We start from the raw sequence: 21,394 nt of genomic DNA, 5'->3' as shown, positions 1-21,394 counted from the left end.
TTTGTTTTCCCCATTTTAATTTTTTTTGTTTAATCTCTTCTGTTCATTCCATTTTCATCGCTTCTTTTTTTCTTTCTTCACGCTCTTTTTGGTCCTTGTTTTAGAGCCTTCAAATATTTACAGTATGTGTTTATCATGAGTATTGCAGATAGTGCCTCGACAGGTATATATTCTTTCTTTGTAATGAGTGCGTGACTACTTACCGGCATAAATTCCGAGCAGTGTGCTCTAATGGCATTTTTATGCGAGCGCATTGTTTTACCGGACGATACAAAAGCCACTCTCCGACGAAGTTTATTATCGACTCTCCGACGAAGTTTATGCTGCTCCACGTGGGAGAGGAGGGTTGGAAATGACAAATAATGTTTCCTTCTCACGACCATTATATGTGTCTTCTTATTTGCTTTCTTCCAACATGGGCGATTTCATTCCAGCGCACTTTTCGCCGTGCTGTTAGCACAATATAAACAAATGCCATGATTGCCAGCGGAAGAAAACTGTTTGCCGGGCACCCGCATTTTTTTTTATTTCTAGATATGAGTTGCTTTTAATCCGGGTGGTGTAAATCTGTCGTCGCATGTTTACTTTCCTTTCGAAACAGCCGCTATCTTTCAGCGACACGATTGCGTGATGCATTTGGCGTGTTTTTGTTTGCGTTCATTCCGAAAACGGATATGTAAAGACCAACCCAAATAATTTTCCGTCCGGTCAACTCGTGCAGTCAACGTAGGCGGGATTTCTATCACTCACAAAGCAGTCGATGTCGGAAGTACTGTTGATGTACGGCCCATGTAGTGGGGTTGCGTGCTTTCTGTTCAGTCATTCGCAAAAATGATCGTCGTCAGAAATCGTAGATTCGATGCGGCATGCGCACTGAAGACAGCGAGTGTTTATTTTAGGCTTCCTGCGCGATGAGGGTCCAAAAACACGCTGGGTGACGCTGGGGCGGAAAACAGACTTCGGGTTTCCTTATCAGCATGCCCTGTTAAAGTTGATTCTTCATCATCATCACCAGCCTGACTACACCTACTGCAGGGCAAATGCCTGTCCCATGTCTCTCCAATTAACCTTGTCCTTTGCCAGCTGCGCCAACCTTACGCCTTCAAACCTCTAATCTCATCCGCCCACCTAACCTTATGCCGCCCCCTGTTACGATTGCCTTCTCTTGGAATCCACTCCGTTGCACTTAAGGACCAGCGGTTATCTTGCCTTCGCAGTTCATGCCCTGCCCAAGCCCATTTCTTCCTCTTGATTTCGACTAGGATGTCATTAACCCGCGTTTGTTCCCTCACCCACTCTGCCCGCTTCCGGTCTCTTAACGTTACACCTATCATTTTGCTTTCCATGGCTCGCTGTGTTGTCCTTAACTTAAGCTGAACTCTTTTCGTTAGCATCCAAGTTTCTGTCCCGTAGGTGAGTACCGGTAAGATACAGCTGATGTACACTTTTCTCTTAAGGTATATTGGTACCCTGCTATTCATGATCTGAGAGAACCTGCCATATGCGTTCCACCCCATCCTTATCCTTCTAGTTATTTCCCTCTCATGATCCAGATCAGCGGTCACTACCTGACCTAAGTAGACGAATTCCGTTACTACTTCCAACACCTCATTTCCTATTGTGAACTGCTGTTCCCTGGCTAGACTGTTGGACATTACTTTGGTTTTCTGCATTTTAATTTTTAGACCCACCGTACTGCTCTGTCTGTCTAACTCATTGATCATGATTTGCAGTTCATCTCCTGAGTGGAGTACTGTGCATTAAATGTATATACTTGCTCATGAAAAATTAGTATGTCGGCGCACAAGGAAAGGACAGTGAGTAGTACAGGCTGTATAAACATTCAGTCTTCAATAAAATATGAATACGTGACTCGTGTTTCTTTTGGCTCATGTAAGATGTCGAGTCAGAATTCATCATCGTAATCATCATCACCAGCAGAAGCAGCCTGAAAGGTCGACGGGGTGCCCACTGCAGGACAAAGCACTGTCCATACGTCTCCAATTAACCCTGGCCTGTTCCAGCTGCGGCCACCCTATCCCCGCAAACCTCTTAATCTCATCCTCCCACTTAAATTTCTGCCGCCCCCTGCTGTACTTGCCTTGCCTTGATATCCAATCCGGTACCCTTAACGACCATCATTTGGTTTTCCTCCGCATTAAGTGCACTGCTGAAGCCCATTTCTTCTTGAAATCGACTAGGATGTCATTAACCCGTGTTTGTTCTCTGCCCCATCCTGCTCTTTTCTTGTCTCTTAACGTTGCACCAATGATTTTTGTTTCTATACCTCGCTGCGTTGCTATCAATGTAAGGGGAACCCTTTTTGTTAACCTCCACGTTTCTGCCCCATAAATGAAAAACCCTCCTGTATTTCTGCCCCATAGGTGGATATCGGTAAGATGCAGCGGTTATATACTTTACTCTCGCGGGATATTGGTAAACTGCCATTAATGATCTGAGAGAACCTGCCTCCCCCCCCCCCCTTCTTATTCTTCTTCCTGTTTCACTCTCGTGAGCCGGATCTGCGGTCACTACCTGCCCTGGGTAGACGTCCTCTCTTAGCCATTCCAGCACCTCGCTGTCAATCGTAAACTGCTGTTACCTTCCGACACTTGTGAAAATTACCTTGGCTTTCTTCATATTAATTTTCACACCCACTTGCAGTTCACCCCCTCAGTGACTTAGCAGCGAAGTGCCACCAGTGAATGGCAGATTACTAAGGTATTCTCCATTAACCCTTTTACTCAACTGTTCCCAATTCAGATCTAAGCAATAATCCTGTAAAAAGGCGATGAATAAAACTGCAGAGATTGTGTCTCCCTGTCTGACACTCTTCCTTATACGAGCCAGGATTTACACGTTGCTAAAGAATTTAGCGGCGAAAATCCCGTTTTCTTTTACGAAATTTAATCGCACGAGTAAGTTGGAAAGGAAACCGATAAATAAACACAGTCCGAATTACCGCATTATCTATTTGTTAGAACATTTGCCTGATATATTGAACTTACCACCGATTGCTTTCCAGTTGTGGAAAAATCTCGCGCCTTCACAATAAATGATGAATTTCTCAGCGAAAAAGAATTCGCAGGCATTTGTACCGTTCGTGATAATATTGAAGCTGAAGTGAGGATAAAAATTGGCAATGGATTAGCTCTGGTTATACCTAGTGTGACACGATAGCTACAGCTGGCCGAATGGAACTTGCTCAGTTGAATTGTAAAGTCAGTCTTTCGCCGCTCCGTTTCGCTGGGCGCTCCTCCTTCATCTCCGTCCCCCTTGACACGGCTGATGCGCACAGCTGTTGCAGCTCGGTTTCGCCGGACCAGCCACGTGGCTAGTAACGTGACCAACCACGGCGCTGCGCCGCCGGCAGCTTCTCCGCACCACGTGACCAACCACGTGACAGCGTGGCGGTGCAGCCACCACCACGGCGCCGCCACGTGGAAGGCTCGAAGTACTACCGTATTGTAGCTATCGCTCCAAAAACTGGCGCGGGCTCTTAAGCACCGCCTCAAAGGTATGACGCGATAGCTAATGGCTTAATGCCCGTGTATGCGGACTTGGTCATTCTCTACCTTACATTCATAGATCGCTTGGAGTCATACCACTCCTCTTCGCAGTGTTTCAGCGGTTGAGCGATGTGCCACTGTCCTGTTATGGAAGCAACTGCCACTGTGGCGGTGATTATGAGGGCTTCTGGGAAGTGCAACCCAGGTTGCACTTCCCAGCAACCTTTCGCGTCCAGTCACTAATTTATCTGTCACCTGCCACGATGGGCCGCCGTTCGACAGGAAGGTTACTTACTACCTCCTGTGATGAGCAGGTTACGATGACGCCGCAAGTTCACGTGACCTAGTCGGAAGGTGGACCACCTGCTTTTCGCTCACAACACCACCGACGACGAGATGACATCACCGACGATGCCCAGTTTTCTGCAGAAAGGGGGTTTGAACTCTGTTGCGTTAAAAGGGGTCGCTATTCTATAAGTTACAGCTTTAAGGTATGGAATAATATCCAGAATTCACCAAGGTTAATATCCATTCTGTGGTTTAAATATTCGAGACAGGAAGCAATTCGAGAAATGACAGGTTCCCCCTAAGCGTCCTGGGTCCGTATTTTATAACTGTCCATCTCTCCATTTGGTTCTATGTCAGTGGTCACTAAGATATACTCGCAGCTTCAAGCGTCTGTGGTCCGAAAGCGACCCGACTATAGTGTGGTTGGCGACCGGACCTCACAACTGGCTGCCATTGGCTGCGATAGGCAGTCAAAGGCAGCCACACTGCGGTCCGTTCACCAGCTGTTGACATAACGCTGCAATGAGCCTCAGCACAGGCTTCCATTGGCTGCAATAAAAGCCAATGGTCAGGTCCGTTCACCAGCTGTTGACAGAACGCTGCAGTGAGCCTCAGCACAGGCTTCCATTGGCTGCAATAAAATCCAATGGTGAAGTTGGGTGCCAACCAAACTATGGTCGGGTCGCTTCCGACATGCGCTTGAAAGCCGCTGATATATTTCAGGGACCAGTGGCGGAAGACGAAATGGACAAATGAACTATGGACAGTTACGCAATACGGCCCCTAGTTTAAGCTGATTAGTCTTAGAGAGATGCGGGCGTATTTGCATTCTCTGCCGACGCTCTTGACGGTTTATGGATGGTGATGAAGAACTGGAACTTAAAGCTTGAGAATTCTAGACCAATTTCACGGAAGAAGCTTTAGTAAATTTACCCATCAAATCCGCCTAAAGTTTCTCAAGCGTGAAAGTCGAAGTCCTTGTCGGCAGGTTCAAGCAAAGAGCTCAAAGCACGTCAGTTGCGCTCTCTTTCCTGCCCACTTATACGGGGCCCAGTAAGGACCCGTCTACCCAGTGAACACTCTTCGAAGCGTTCGACATTAACGACATCAGGCGCATTCAAACTAATTCGATTCGACGCAAGTCACTTCGCTCTCGCTTCAACGATCAGCCCTTGCCGCCATACGCCCCTAGTACGCCGACCGGCAGCTTCTGTTGTTCGATGAAACGAATTCGGTGCAGCCAACTATCCTACAGTGCGGGTCGATTGGCAGGGCGCTAGGTCGGCTCACTGCCTGGTGGTGCTTTTATGCTTCGTGAGAATAGAACAGCCGCTTGCGGAGGCGGGAGTTGGGGGCGTTGGGCTGGGGTCGCCGGGTAAATTTAGAGCCGAAAACGGGGCCGCACTTCACACGCCGGAAGAAAAAAGTACAGGATACGAAAAGCAAATACGGCCGGGGAAGGTTTCCTGGGTGTATAGAGGAGAGACAGAGAGAAGAACTTTAATGAAACAAGAGAGGTCTGCCTGGTTGTCGGCCTGGCATGCTACTCCAGGTGACGGTGAAAGAAGAGTACAGAACAGGATGGTGAACAGAAAAGGAAGAGAAAAAGAAAGGGTAAATGGTAAAATCAAGCCCACGCGCGCGCGCACACACACACACACACACACACACACACACACACACACACACACACACACACACACACACACACACACACACACACACACACACACACACACACACACACACACACACACACACACACACACACACACACGCACGCACACGCACACACACACACACACACACACAATTGTCAAAGAATGTCCACCAAACCCGTGTCTCTTGAAAACACTAAAAATGCTTTTGTCCCGTGCACACCCGAAGCCGCGTCCATCCAGGGACCAAGGACATGCTCCAGGTGCACGGGACCATTCTGTCGGAGTCCTAAAGCACCTAAATGTGCCTTTCGATGACTGTTTAATAGTTGGCAGCGGGAGATTAAATATGGCAGATCTTCGGGCACACCACATGTGGGGTACAGAGAGCTACTGATGCACCAATTTTATGTAAATAGGATTTAGTGTAGGCTACGTCTAGGCGAATTCGGTGCAGGAAATTTTGATCACGTCTAGCTATAATGCGTGGCATGCGGAAGTCACAAGTGGGGTCAATACTAAGAAAGGGGTCTCTATTGATGCTGCGAATCACACCAAAAAGAGCGTTGTGTCTGCCATGGTTTTATAGTTAGAAGCCTCGCGCCATCACTGCGAGAAAATGGTATAGGTAGGAGCAAGGTGGTGTTGCCATGCATCGACCTCGCTGCACCGTCAGCTTGATCGTTGCCTGCAAGGCCACAGTGAGCGGGTAACCACTGCAATGCCACACGGTGTCCAAGCTCACAGGCCTCCGAGTGAAATTTGCTTAAGTCATCGATGATCGGCTCCTGAAGGCTTCCTGATGACTTTATAGATTGTAATGCAGCCCGAGAGTCACTGAAAATAACCCACGCTGTTGGCGGTTGTTGAAGAATGCAAGTAAATGCTGCTCGCAGAGCAGCCAGCTCGGTTTCAGTAGTCTAGGTGCGGTGTCTGATTAACGCCGAAATTCTGGTGCGCGTTGACGGAACCCAGACGCCAATTGCTGATGAGACGGATGTGACAGAGCCATCAGTGTAGATGTGTCGGTGCGCACTGTAGCATCCATAAATGTGTTCAAGAGCAGAATATTGAAGTGCAGGACCGGCGGTGTTTGTTTTTCTTTTGATGCCAGGAACTGTTGTCTTAATCTGCCATGCTGTGTACATTCAAGGAGGGGACGAGGTCGTGATAGGGCGCTGGTAGTGGGGTGGGAGGTCAGAAACTTCCTCTATGCAGTGCGGTGCGAGTTGATGGTGAGGTACACGAGCCACGAACCGCATCTGGGCACGAATAAACTCCTGTGTTAGCAGTACTGATGCAGATAGACGTCTGCTCTCTGCTAGAGTACCCACTGTGGAGGTTGTCTTGGGAAGACCGAGGCAGATTATCAAGGCCTTGGCTTGCATAGCACCAAGGAGTTTTATATTTGCTTGTGAGATACCCTGAAGAGCCGGGAGACTAGCGTAGGAGGCCTTCACAGAGCGCACCATACAGCCGAAGTAATGACGGTGTAGAGCAGCCTTTTCTGGCGATATAGAGAATACGAAAGATAGAGTCATAAGAGCAGATCTCGAGATTGAGTTTAAGCTGTTGTACATGTGGGGACCATGACAGTGACCTGTTAAATGTCACCCCTAGGAATTTATGGCCTGTAACATATGGTATTGGGGTACCAGCAACTTTCAGCACGTAGCGTGAATGATCGCGCCTCGTAAATGCCATTGCTGAGCTTTTATCAGGAGACATGACGAGACCGAGCTTACTTAAAAACGACTACATGCAGCCTATTGCTTTCTGTAATCGGGCATGCACAATGCGCCTGTTGCGTCCGGAACACCATGCACAGATGTCATCGGCGTAAAGGGAGATTTCATCTGTAGGAGGCAAGCATTTTTCCAAGCCAACATGTGAGATATTGAAAAGGGTGGGGCTTAAAATCCCCCTCTGAGGCACTCCGCGAGATATTTGATGCAGAGCTGTCTCACCTTCACTTGTTGACAAGAAAATCGATCTTTCGTGCAGATAATCGCACAGCCAGTTATATATCCGTCCACCAATGCCAACTGATTTTAAAGCTCAGTAAATTGCTTCATACGTGGCGTTGTCAAAGGCTCCCTTCACGTCAAGAAAGGCAGCAATCATCATAGGCCGCTCTGTTTTCCTGCGTTTGACACAATTTGTGAGGGCAGTGACATTGTCAATGCTGCTGTGTCCTTTTCAGACACCAGACATTTCCGAAGGGTCAATTCCCCTTTTCGTCAGGTCCCAGATAAGGCGGGAGTGTACCATTTTCTCCGTCAGTTTTCCGACGCAGCTTAGGTGTCCAATGGGACGGTAAGCGTTTAAGTCATTTGATGGTTTTCCAGGCTTGAGGATAGGTATGACACGCGCGCGCTTCCAACACGTTTCAAGGTTGCCGGTCTCCCAGGAGGTGTTATAAAAAGCGAGCAGCTGAACCTTGGCCTTACTTCTCAGGTAAGAAAGGGCAGTGCAGCTTACATTGTCTGGTCCTGGGCACGATTTTTAATTGGTAGCTGCCAAAGCCGCAAGAAGTTCTTCCATTGTGAGCTGTTCATCAAGGAGGGCACTATTAGGTGAAGGGGTAAAGCTTTGGAGAGGCAATGGCTCTGATATGACCGTTAATCTAGGAGTGATCTTAGAAAAGAAAGCCTTTGCTGCATCGAGACGAGAAATATTCGCATTTACAACTAGGCAGTCAAAAGGATTTAGTGGGGTGGGCTCTCTAACGAGGCTGCGTACAGTGCTCCATACCTTAGAAAGAGGCTTTCTGGGATCAAGCTTCGCACAAAAGGATCACCATTCTTGTCTTGCCAGCTAGCCCAAATGACGTTGAAAAAGTTTCTGTGCACGCCTAGCAACCCTGATGTCTGCTCTATAATTTGTTCTGCGTACCCATCTCTCTGCTCTGCGGCGAATCGCTCGAAGTCGCTCATATTCAGCATCTGCAGTTGAGTGCACTTTTGAGAGAGTTGTAACCTTAGTGCTGGACGTTTTAGCACGTAATACAGCAGCGAGGAAGCTTTCATAATTGAGTCTGAGAGGTCCACTTTTTCAGCGCTGTCAGCGAAAACTTCCCAATTCGCGTAGCGTTCCACACGCCGCTGTGAACTTAAGAAAGCACCGCCAACCTCTATGTACTTAGGTAGATGATCGGTGCCATGAGATTCTGTGTCAACACTCCAGGTTGTTGAAAACGACAGATGATCAGAAATTGTCAAAATGTCAAGGACACTAGGTCTTGTACCTTGATAAAAAGTTGCCTGGCCGTTGTTGAGGAAAGTGAAATTGTTGCACTGTTCGAAATCAAATAACTGTCGTCCTCTGGCTGTTGATCTGATGCCTCCCCAAGCAGGATGATGTGCTTTGAAATCTCCCGTTATATGCGGCGCAGCGGTACTGCGTACGATATCCTTAAGACGGTCGACGTCAAAGTTAACACGAGGGGGTATGTACCCGACGATCACTGTGAAAGACAGGTTCATGGTCTGGACAGTGGCTGCAACATATTTATTCCGTGAGGCGGCAGATATGGGTTGTGGAATGGAGGTGACGTCTTTCCGAACAGCTAAAAGATCTTTGCTGATGTCAACACCTGTCATCGAGTTCAGAACGGTATAGCCTGAAAGACGAATAGTAGTACGCAGACGGTGTTATCGAATGGCAATGATCGGGAAACGGTGGTTCGAAAGAAGTTGTCAGAAATCAGACAGTCTTGGACGTAGGCTGCAGGCATTCCGTTCGAAGATGGTGGCCTTGTTACGGATGCTTTGGACGTTAGGGAGAGTAGCTGGTCTACTGACTGCTACCGCCATTGTGCAAGAAGAGGTGCAATGAAATCAAGGATTGTTAGGATGGCCTTCGCCACCGGTGAGGAGTGTGGTGTAAGGAAAGCGCGGACAGCCGCAACAAGCGAGCACAGTAGGGAACTGGTGCTATCGGAGTTTTGGCGAATAGATCCTTCGCGTGGGTGGTTCCAGGTTGCATACTGCGGCTGTCGTGGAGTGCTCTTTTGTACTCCCTACGGGAGGTGGCTCAACATTTTGGCGCGCTGGAAGAGGAGGAAACTCAACCACGTCCTCAATGCGCAGGTGACTGGCTTTATCTTTGTCCGGCTATTGGGGAGCTTTCTTCCCCGGCGATGAATTTTTCCTGCGGTGACTTCCCCGGATTTGATTCTGCTCAAGTAGAGCAGTTTTTGCTTACTTATAGTCTATATTGTTTGAGTTCTTGTACTTGTAGATGGCTCTCTCCTTTTATAAGCGGCACAGCAGAAAAACGTCGCCTCATGCTGCTTACCGCAGTTAGGACAAAGGGGGTTATCACTCATTTCGGTCATGGCTGCCACCGCAACGAGAGCAGCGCAAGGCAAGTCGGCAAGCGCTAGCCACATGGGCGAAGCGTTGACATCTGATGCATTGTAGTGGTGTTTGAATGTACTCGTACACACGGTACCTGGTATATCCAAGGATAACGTATTTCGGAGCAGATTCTGTCGCAAATATAATGGGGATGTTTTGTGAGTTTCCAAGTCGGTGGACGGATTTAATCGGAGTTCTCTGTAGCAGCGCTGAGTAGCTATCTGATTGTGAAAGTTTCAGGGGGACACCCTTAATGACACCCACGACGCAGATTCTGGGGCGATGCTCGTAGGCTTGAACTGCAACTCCAGCTATGCTTGTTATTTGCAGGAGGCATTCAGTTGCGTCCGCTGTACGGATGCCAACTGCGAACACGTATAGGCGCTCGTTGGGACGAACTTGAAGAACGCCATATGGAGCCGCAGATTCTAAACCTTGTCTCAATGTCAGTGGATTAATGCAGGTAATGCGGTGCCCGGAATCAAGTGGCTTGATGACAACCGTGAAGTTGTGCGTAGGAGTTTCAGCCACATTCGGAGCATCTGCACTCATAAGTGACCGCTTTGAGCTGCGACGGCGCTTTGAAGACACGTGAATAAACCTCTCAGACCCTTCTCCGGGCTTCGCAGTAGTGTCCATGTAGATGATAGTAGAAGAATCGGACGAATCAGAAAAATCGTCCTGACGTGATGGTAGCGGCAGATCACGGCCTGAGTTGTAAGCATCAGGGGTGCGTTGTCCGTGAGGATCTGGAAATCCTAGTCCTGATGCAGCTGGAGCAGAAGAGTGGTTGCAAGACACAAGGCTTGAGGCGGCAGGTATGGCCTGCTGGGTTAGGCCTGACGGAATGCCAGGTGAACAGTGAGGTGTTGAGCCAGGGTGTGGCACTGGTGGAGCTGCACCGGATATAGCAGGATATAGCAGTGCAGGTTATCTGAACATAAATGTTTAGCACCGATGAGAATCCTTCACAAAATGTGACAGAGGCGAGCGGGCACAGCCCGACAGCTCTCTGACTTCTTCTGCATGTAGACACAAAACCATAGGGAATGATCTTAAAAAGCGAGCAGTTTTCTCATTGGAAACATCTCTGGAGGCCAGTAACTGTCTTAGGCGCTGCGCTCTACTTGAGAGCTTTCTTTTGAAACTGCATAAGAAGCTACGAGATCACGACTTCGACAAACATGTTTTCACACGTTGAGGAGCCGACTACACAAGCTTGGAAATCGAATGCGCGCGCTCATATCTTCTGATTCAATGCCAGAGAGTGTTGACCCCGATTTAAGTCTGGCTACATTTATTCACAGTAGGAGAATAATTCTGCGAATGCACCGTTTCTCCTTCTGTGCTGCATTTTACCCCTTGTGTTTCACAGCTGCGCTTGCTGCGATATCTTGTTCCCATTACTGTCGCGCATTGTCTTATTATGACGATGACCGATTGTATTCGTTGCCAAGACTGCGGACTGATTACATATTGCAGTGCCTTTTATTTCCTTATACATCAGTTGCACTTTATAGCGTTGCACAGATAAATACCTGCGGGCAAGCATTAAAATCCAGAAAATCTTTACCGTCATACGCAGCACACAAAACGACCGCGATTGCTAGCAGCTGCGTTGTCAAAGGTAAACACGGGTTTAACAATAGTTTCCCCACTATAGCTGAATTCGCAGAGAAGATGTATTGCTCTGTTGTTCCGTTGTACAATTTGACCTTAGCTAAATGTTCTGACTCAAGGTATGTCGTAAATATAAAGAAAATACTTTTAAAGGGGCAGATTGTATGCAATCATTCGCCGCAATGGCATTCGAAAATGTCAGATGTAAAGCGTTGCCGCGCAGTGATATATTGTCAGCCTATATACAACTTTGCTTTACCCCTTGTCCGTTGCCGACTGCAGCTGTTAGCTTCTGTAGACATGTCTCTTTTTTTTTTACCCCTCTCTTTTCGCGTTTAAGGCGCCCAGAGCTTGCGTTGCAAGATTCCGATGCGTGACACTATGTGATCGTTTCATTCGTTCCAACATTCCGCGGTCAAGCACGCTGCAGGACTCATTTTTAATGCCTGGTCTCTGCGCGCGGACACCATCGACAAGTGCAGAGTGGGGAGCGCCTAAAAAGGGCAATGTGCGAGGAGGACCGGGAGAAGGGGAAAGGAGAAGGAAGACTAGTAGAAAACAGAGAAGGAGGAAGTCCCTAGCAGCTTTATGGGTAAGAGACGAGGGAAAAGGGGAAAGAATGGCCAGGAAAGGAAGGGTGACGGCGGCGCTAACCGGCCCACTCATATGCTCTGGCCTGGCTCCCAGACGTATTGATTCTCCGCCCCCTCCAGTTTCTCAGTCCCGGGGCTTGCTGGCCCGTGTCTGCGTATGTCCACACCACGTGAGAATAGCAACAGCCGGAGGAGGAGGAGGAGGGTTGAGGGAAGCGAAGCGTGGGAGAAAGCCAGTCGTGCACCACTGCTCAGCAGCATTTCATAGGCGTGGATATATGCAGTCTCAAACCAGTGGCACGAGGCAGAGTGGAGGCTTGGGATGGTAGCTGACTTTGCAAAAATCTCTCCCTACGTTTCATCGTACTGCTGTTCTGGGTGCCATGGTACTTTAAGTAGAAAAAACAACTTCCTTCAATTTCTGCCATTTGTTAGGTCGGATTGTTTGTATTTTTTTTTCGCTGCATTGAAGCTCATTCGTTCCGTAGCAAAAGAGGTGCTTGTTTATGAGAGTTCGGATTTAATAATGAAATATTTTTTCCTCCGCCCGGGGAGACAGGGTTCAAACTCGAGTGTGACGGTGATCATGGCGTCAAGAGCATAAACATACCCCGTGATCTCGTGCGGAACGGATTGGGGTGTGTTCTATACTGCTAAACCAGTGAAAAAAAAACTGTACTCGATATCACTCCATAAGTGAATATATAGACGGCTGCTATGGGTGTCCCCTTTGTAACGGAGCTGTGGCTGGCGTCTGACGGCTGCACCTGAACTCCATTTCTTTCAGCCTTTTGTAACTTATAAAATCTCCGTTGCTAGTGAAAGCAGCGCATTTGTCACTTATATAAACTTTAACCAATCGACATAAACCAAGTTGAATTTTTCCTTAGTGTCCCTTGAAATTGTTACTACACTCTAAACACGGATAAACCTTATATGGAAGCAAAAAAAAAAGTGCTCTAGGGGACAGCTTACTTCCTTCTTACTCCTTCTATGCTTGGAGTGTAGCCTTTCCTCCTCCTGCGATACAGCAGTAGTGTAAAAAGCGCTGCTATTACAAGCTGCACCCTACATTCGCTTTGTGCGCACGCGCTGAAAGCGCCGAGAAGGCTGTAACAAATGCTTTGTACGTGTTGCCGACTATCCGAAAAGGTGACATGTCCTGCTTATTGTGGGTAGTGAGTTCAAAGGGTGCGCACCTTTGCGCTAACAGCTCGACGGCCGACGTCATGTTCGGCGCTATCGACGTAGGGAGGTACGCGCTCTATGAAATTGGGAGAGTTCGGAAACGGTACTCCCGCGCGGGATTGGTGCACCTCAAGAGCCACGTGCCTAGAGCGACCTGAAAAGATCTATTTTGGCCTGGTCAACAAAGCGGTCCCAAGTTTCCCCGCGCCATAACGGCCGCAGCCGTGTGGCTCTGGTTGTAAAGGCTCAGGCGGCGGGCTGCTGCCACGTGGCATCGTTTTCTCGAAACGGCCATCTTGCGAAAACACGCGCACATTAGACGATCACGGACATGTGAGAAATTTTAAGGCATTTTCTTCCGTGCGCAGGGGGCGAAAATTTTCAGATAGATACTTAATAACGCCTAAGCTTGGGTTTGTTGGTTGATACTCTGTGAGGCCGTAGAGCATCCGAAAGACAAGAGACCGATACAGGAGTGGACGCATGCGACGTTAACTTTCAACCGCTTCAAAAAACCCATGAACTCAGCGTGCACTTTTTCCTATCTGTATTCGTCCGTTTGTGGCTATTATTTTCTTTCTGCCACTTGGGTGGACTGCTTCTTAATTATTGCGTAAGGGTAGCACTTAGTAAGTAGGAGTAGCTGCTGCGGTCTGCAATGATGGCCTCCATTCAATAAATAAAAATAAATATTTCACTCCAAAATTCTCACATGGTCACTGTTCGAGTGCCACCCATCAATTTTTCCTTCTAGAGAAAGCTTGTATGCGACGGCGATGAGGTTACAAGCGCCTGGCCGGAAAACTGTTTGTACACAGAAAATTTCTCGAAGGGCCAGTGAGTTGCAATTCATTCGACGGAGCGTGCGCAAAAAAAGGAAAAAAGAGCAGAAAAAAGAAAAAAGGAAAGAGTGAAGAGAACGAAGTGTATGCAGGTTTCAACTGCACAGCCTCTATGCTGTGCTCGTAAGATGCTCAAATTCTGTAACAGTAATTATCATAGCAACTCATTCTAATAGTTGGTGTTATAGTAGACACATTTAGCATAACGTGTTTTGTGTTACCGTAAGCGTTACCGGAGTATCGAGAGCCCGCCCACCGGACATGCGCATGTGTAGAACGCCTCAAGGGCGCCAGATGGCGCCAGGCACCCGGCAGCTGCAATAGGCAGCTGGAGCACCGGTGCCTCATGCCAGCGCTTCTGTTCAGGGTGGAGACAACTTCAATGGCGCCGCCATATTGAATCACGCTGTTGAGCTGCGCTAGCGTTCGTTACGACGCCGACCGTGCCCTCGGCGCACTTCAGAGTTCTTTGACTTGAACAGTATTTTTCGTCAGTATCGCATCTTTTTACTCAAAATAGCCATCTTAACATCCGAGGGTCGAAAACGTAATTCTGCGAATGAATTTTAGGGCCCCGAGTGGTCGAGGTTGAACAATCAGTGTGCCGACTCTTGGTTTTGGAAAACGAGCTATCCTTTTGAAGATCCTTTGCTCAGCAGATGCTTCCGCTCTGTGCGAGTAGAAGAAATTGTTTTCTTTCTCTTTCTGAGTGGTTTTTGGTTTTTCAAATTTTGCGCTTTGATAACAGCCGCGCGTCATCAGCCGCTCGCGCGATGCGGTTGGTTTCGCTTTTATCGCGCGGGCTGTTTCCGTTTGTTGTACTCGCAAAGACTGATGCCTGTCTGCTTTTTAATCTTTCAAAGTGTAATTGCGATTTACACGCCTGTTTATTGCTCACAGGGGTGCAATTACATTTTTTTACAGGCCGGTGCTGGTATATAAAAACGATGCCACCCTCTACCAACGTTGCCACTCCGCCCGCGTTTTCTTTCTCGAGGCCCACGAAAACTGATTGCGCCTCGTTGGCGATAGGGCAAAAGATTACTGCAAGGTTTTCACTTGTTGCATTTTTGTGACAGGTGCACAAACGCCGAGCCAGTGCTCTTGCGTGCGCTAATATGCAGACTTCGCTTGCTCCATGAACATGCGCACCGGTTGCTCTGCTGTGATTCCTCAATTTGTGAAACCTATTTATGCATATATTTTTTATTGTATTTATTTTATCCAAGCCCATTTGTACTCATTATAAACTGCATAAAAACTACACAACAAGGGTTGAGTTCATTAAATAACTGCAGTAATCTTTCCTTAGAATTTTAAATCCTAAATGAAAGTACAGTCGCGCCTCGTTAATACGACCCCCGTTAATATGGACGACTCTAATTGTGTGCGGTTTTTCTGGGGACTGAACTTTTTCAATGTATTTGCGCCTCGTTAATACGGAAACTCGCTGTCCGGACAATGGAGAGGGGGAAAATGCACAGTGCCCAAGAGGGCCCATGTATTTTTGTCTGGGTAATATGGACGGAGATGCGAACAAATTCTCTACACTGCACCGACGAGGTGTTTAGATTTCTGCATTTTGAGCGTATGACTGAAGAGGAATGCAAACAAAAAGGGCGAATGGCTGAGTGATGGACGTTTTCTTTGGTCATTTCATACTTTACAGTTGCCCAATTGACGCGCTGCACTATTTTCCATATTGCACACAATGACAGCGATGAAAACTCTCTCCAGCTTGTGCCACGCGGAAAGCTGCACTCAGCAGTCGTCTGCTAACTGTGTACTGATATACGTATATTAGCGGTTCATGAGATGTCAGCAGTCGTAGTTGGGTCATTTAGCCACGGGACTCCTTCAAGCATATCATACACCACTAGGCGCGTAAAGCTGCACATTATTTCAAGCGCAATGGCGACCAGGATAATGGGTCTGCAGCTCCGAAAATCATGTCTAAGTTCAACTTCACTGGACACCAATATGAGACACATGCCGAAATAGCGACTTAAATTGGTAGCGGTCGTGCTTACATCCCTGTGCACGAAATGTGTTTAACAGGTACAATAGCAAGCTCAGCGCACTGATGTCGAAGACGTACTGGTGATTGAAAACACGTGCTTCGCCTGGACAACCTTCGGTCTGCAGCTGGCCGGTCCGGTTACCGCTTGCACATCACTGCACCATCGAGTCATACCAATGAATATACATTCTGATGCACAAAATTATCATACCTGGTAGCGTACGTAAAAGACGGCAACAAATGACACGCCAGCGCAGAAATGCGTTTGCAAGTACCTGTTACCAATCCGCACCTTCCTGGTAGACTACCCTCGGATATGTGTGTAACAATGTGTAACAATGTGTGTCAGATAACCGTAGAACGGCCTGGTAAAATGTGAGTAGTTATGCACAGCACACACATACGTTACGTGATAAAGCGCATCACCGACGGAAGCGAAGAACACGTAAGCACGCATTCTACGAAGCCGCCGGCGCGACCCGCCCGCAGTCCAACGTGCCGCGCGCGCCGACAGATGGCGACTGATGTCGAGTGTAGGAGCGCTCCGGCAGCCTGCGTGCGAGGGTAAAAGAATCTGGTCTATAGGGAAGTATATCTGGAACGATAAGTGGTAGGAGGAAGAAAACCACTTCATATGAGGCCACTACTTTGGCCTTGTGAAAGAGAGCGCACTTTTTGAGAGGGCATACATCGGCGATCTGTGAAGTCCGAATGAAGATATGCACTCCAAGAGAAGGAGGAGGGTATGGAAAAAAGGGAACTACCTGCATTATATGTCCATGTCACGTGCTTCGTATCGTCCCTCATTTCCGGACACGTGGGAAGTGTACTATTTTATGTCATCTGAAGCTGCAAAACATTAGTGGGGTGAGCAAACGGCTAATGCTGAATTTTCTAGAGCGTATGTCTTGTTTAGTGACGGGTACGCTTCAAGGAAGATGGTGTGCGCTTTTTCCGTCATGTTCATACGGTTTGCGGCTATTAGACCTTTAAATGCGTGTTTATGTGCGGCGTCCCCGCTGAGGTTGGACTTTTTGAAAGTTGATGGAGCATGCAGCTTAATGTCTAGAATCAGGAAATGAGGCGCAGGAGCTCAGCTCGAGTACAGCTTTGCCAAAATCACTGGTGTAAGTTGGCATTGTATCAAGGATTAAGAAAAATGCGTAGCTCAATCTATCGGCCTCAGCAAGTGAATCGGCAGCATGTTCTTCGTGGACGCGAACTCGCTTTCAAAATGAGCTTTTTTTCTGTGGCCAGTGAAAAAAATTTTTCCTGCCTTATTTCACTCGACATTGAAAGAACGGAAGAGTGTAGGCTTATAGCCCCTGACTAGCCATGTATATTAAATTACAGAATTGTATTACTATACAGCACTTGTAATTCCCTTTACTTGCCATTACGCACCTCGCCTTAACCTTACTTAACCTTACGTAAGTGATAATCCCTTACTTTTTTGTGTGAATTATCAAGTAGGGCAACGCAGCAGTAAAGCACAGCTATTCTGGAATTCGAGCAGAATCAGGAGTTTTTTTTCTGGGATATTCTTTTCACTAATCCTCGAACTTCTCGATATTTGATTGTCTGAATCATTTCTCGTCTAGTATTTCTTCCAGCAGGGGCATGCGTCATGGTGATAAAAAAACTTTTGGCGCATTCGCCTGAGCGTTCACTCTGTTGCCTCTAATATATCCACTGATCGCCGTGTTTACGAGTTCCAATGTGGCATGTTGACCAAATATGCAAATAAGCTGATAGCGACACTTCCTTCGGAAAACGGAAAATGAAAACGTCTACTCGTTTTCGGGCTGCATTGCGGTCTCATGTCTGAGATAACAACAGGTACAAACGCCAGTTGATTATATTACAGCTAAAAATCTTGAAGAATGAAACTTGAGGTGGAGTTATGTCACGCTTAAGGTGTAAAGCCACTTGTGAATTAGAGTATTAAAAAACGTAGTGCGCATGAAAGGTGGTAAGATGCACGGAACGGCGGACAATCGAGGTAGTGCAGTGAATGTTTGGAAACTCGCCTCTATGTAGTGAGCCTACCAGAGATGGGAATTCATGAAAAACTAAAACGCTTACTCTGAACTGAACAGCTGTACACATGCAGGCCTGCCTCAGCCAGACACGATTACGTGTGGGAACACCAATCAAAGGGGTACAGCAGAGCATGATTAGTCTACCACTCATACAGTAATTAGTACGTAAGTTTAAGAAAGCTCTGCTGCTTATATCTGAGACAAATAATACTCTGAAACTGAACCCTGACTATCGCATGGCTGATAACGTTGATTCGGCTGATAACAAGGACCAAGTAATATCGACGTCTTTCATTTCTGTCTCGCAGGAGCCATGACAATGACGCGGCCGTACCGCTGGGGCCGACGCCCGGACGGCGAATGCCGGAGGAGAAACCCACTTCCGTACGATACTACCAGCAGCAGAAGTCTTCTGGATAAAATCACCGTCACCACCATCAACAGCAGCACCAGCAGCAGTAGCAGTGGGGTCTACCTGCACCAAGTCGTCGGCGCCGCTTCCATGGCCCTCCGCTGTTCCCGGTGACCCCACCGGTGATTGCATGGAGGACGGCCGGCCACCACCTTACGCTAGCCGGGGCTCCGTGGCCGACCACCGCCAGGTGATTATAGATCTGGACCAGACCAGCATCGGGGGCTCTGGGACCGGATCCAGGCCGTCGCAGCAGCAGCAGCAGTCGTCTCAGCAGCCGGAGCCCCCCGTGGTGATACCGCGATACATGCGGAGCGCACCCATCAAGCTCCTGACCCACCCGGTGGACAGGAACCTCACCTGGTACTTCGTGGCCTCTGTCGCCTTCGTGTCCGTGTGCGCCATCATCGGTGAGTACTGCGGGTCACTGGACCACTTGCCGCTGGCAAGAGTAAAGAATAGACGACGACTGGAGACTGCTGCGTTGTCCAGAGGCTGAACTTTAGATAGTTGGTCCCGAACCATAGTTCTCCCAAAAGACTAAACGTTCAGGAGCACGAAGAAGAAACCGTGAGAGGACAATACTGCAGTGCACAGGCGCAGGGTATTAAATGATTGGTTCCAAATCATCTAGTTATCGCAGCAGCCAAGTTGGAACGACAACAAAGCAGGCAAGCACGAAACATACAGTTAATCAAATGACCGGAGTCTAGACGGAAGGCAAACGTAATTTAAGACGCAAAAAAATACAAGAGAAAATAAAAAAAACAAACAAATTGAAGAAAGGCAGCACGTAGCGGAGAACATGTAGGAGGGACGGCGGTATGAGCATCTCGTCAAGATTTCATTTTAATGCAAGAGCGTTGTATGACTTACCTACAACGAAACCTGGCGTCAGTGCTGACCAACAGCAGTGTTCTCAAAAATTCCAGATGACGTCACTGCGGTGTAAAAGAAAAGAAAATTTCAACCGAAGGTGCGGGGAATTGTACCCAGGAATTTCAAAATTGCGAGGCGAGCTCGCAGCAAAGGGTCCACGAAACCCCGATGCAGCTCAGCGAACAAAGGTTAATAAGTAGGTTTTCCATCAACAAAAAAGAGAAAAATTAAAGAATACAGAAAAATAGACAGAAAAAAATAAAAAAACTGCTTTCGCATTCAATGTACGTAGGTATGCTCTTAAGCCCCGTCCTAAATTTTTGTTCAACCTGGTGTTTTGGGCTTGATTATTTGCCTGTGCTGGTTGTCACAAAATATATGCTACCGCGCTGTGTCATGTGTTTTTGTTTTTGTTTTTAATCCCTGTCTGTTTGCCAGAAATGTTCAAGCCGGTCCTTCATGACAACATAATAACTTCAAAAAGAAAAAAAAATGTCTTCATCGGGTCTTTGTGCACACAACGCGTGCTGACTGCAACACAGTGTTCGACGCGCAAAGCGCTTCTTTCATTCATATTACAGGTTCGACTGCGTTGACCTTGAGCGCTATGTCATTCTAGGACTTATCGACTCATATCTCTATTTTTGTTTTGAAATACTGTTTGAGTCAGCAATTCACTGCCTCCGTTGTCTGCTACAACTCTAGGAAACTATAGAACTTTATCATCGTTGTAAATTGCTGTCTTGTTTTTCTTGCATTCTATGCTATTCTATTCATTCGCTGTAAATCCAGACTTGGCACCGCAAACAAAAAAAGCGCTTCCTTTTTAAACCTCATTTCTTTCATGAAAATTTTAATTTTTATGACGTTTTTATAGCCATTTCGGTTATCATTATTTAATTCAGTGGCTAGGTAATTTTTATTTTTGCACAGTTTTTTCATTCTCGCAATCAGTGTCACAGTTCAATGGAATAACATCTATCTGGCCGAAAGCTTTGTGCTTAATTTTGAAAGCGATTCTTAATATGGATTCCTCATCTGATACTTTCTGGGTATGAGCGACCATTGCATGCTTGAATTTTTATTATCGTATAGGCTCCAAACGTAGAGAAAGAAATCTTGACGAAACTGGAGTATAAAACAGCTTATTTGGTTGCTGAAATGGTGAACTTTCTGCTTTAATTCATGTTTGTTGTCAAGAGTTTTCGGATGTTTTGCTTTCATCTTTTTCCAGCTTTTTCATGACTAATATACTAATCAAGATAAGCATTCCTAATCCCAGCATGTCTACACGAATTTCGAACAGCTGGGTATTTATTTACTGGCCTATACTCTCAAGGCCGAAGCATTATACAGGGGAGTGGGTTAATGCAGTCGATTAGCAACATAACAGGTGATCAGTTACACAGTGATACAACTTTAGCGAGCTCTATTTCATTAAATGCTGCTGAAAAAAGGAAACTGTGTGTTACCAGTGATTGCTGGCGATGGACAAACATGGTTCTAATCAAGTGATTTCTTTAGAAAAGGACGCAGAACATGAAGTAATGTGACATATGTCTGTAAGGCTGCGTTGTGACGGCGGTTGCGGCAGAATGATACGTTCAGTGGCGACGACGTGAACTCTTGGGCTAATGTGAGAACGTTTTATGAAAGAGTCAGAGGCGAAACGCTCCTTCGCTGGAGGCTAGGTTAGGCGAATTTTGTTACGATTCCAAAAAAAATTTGCAAATTATGCAATCTGTGCGGTTGTAGTTGCAAACGTTCTGAATTACTTTTAACCATTACTAGCTTATGGATTAAAGAGTATAATTAAGATTCCAAATCGAGGCTGCATACTATAATTTCGGCCTGACCAGTGTTTTGTACAAAAGCAGATTTTATGAAGTGGAGGATGGTGAAGAGTTACGGGTTTTGTTTCCTTGTTCACTAATAACGCCACTGATGAAGTTACAACTGTGTAGGTCCTATGTTAAATTGGT

At 47.0% G+C, this 21,394-nt stretch overlaps 1 protein-coding gene across 2 annotated transcripts in view; it reads left to right on the top strand.

Annotated features, from left to right (window-relative positions):
- The window catches only part of LOC144105456 (putative diacylglycerol O-acyltransferase Mb3761c), a 322,783-nt gene that overhangs the window by 209,385 nt on the left and 92,004 nt on the right, over positions 1-21,394 (top strand). For both annotated transcript variants that reach the window (XM_077638579.1, XM_077638580.1), the window contains one exon: positions 18,430-18,943. In XM_077638579.1, the coding sequence (XP_077494705.1) occupies positions 18,664-18,943 (280 nt within the window). In that variant the 5' untranslated portion in view covers positions 18,430-18,663. The remainder of the gene's footprint in view (positions 1-18,429; positions 18,944-21,394) is intronic.

The sequence above is a fragment of the Amblyomma americanum genome, chromosome 9 (assembly GCF_052857255.1).
Source record: "Amblyomma americanum isolate KBUSLIRL-KWMA chromosome 9, ASM5285725v1, whole genome shotgun sequence".
NCBI lineage: Eukaryota > Metazoa > Arthropoda > Arachnida > Ixodida > Ixodidae > Amblyomma > Amblyomma americanum.
The sequence above is the reverse complement of the archived record's forward strand: the minus strand, read 5'-3'. Positions and strand labels throughout refer to the sequence as shown.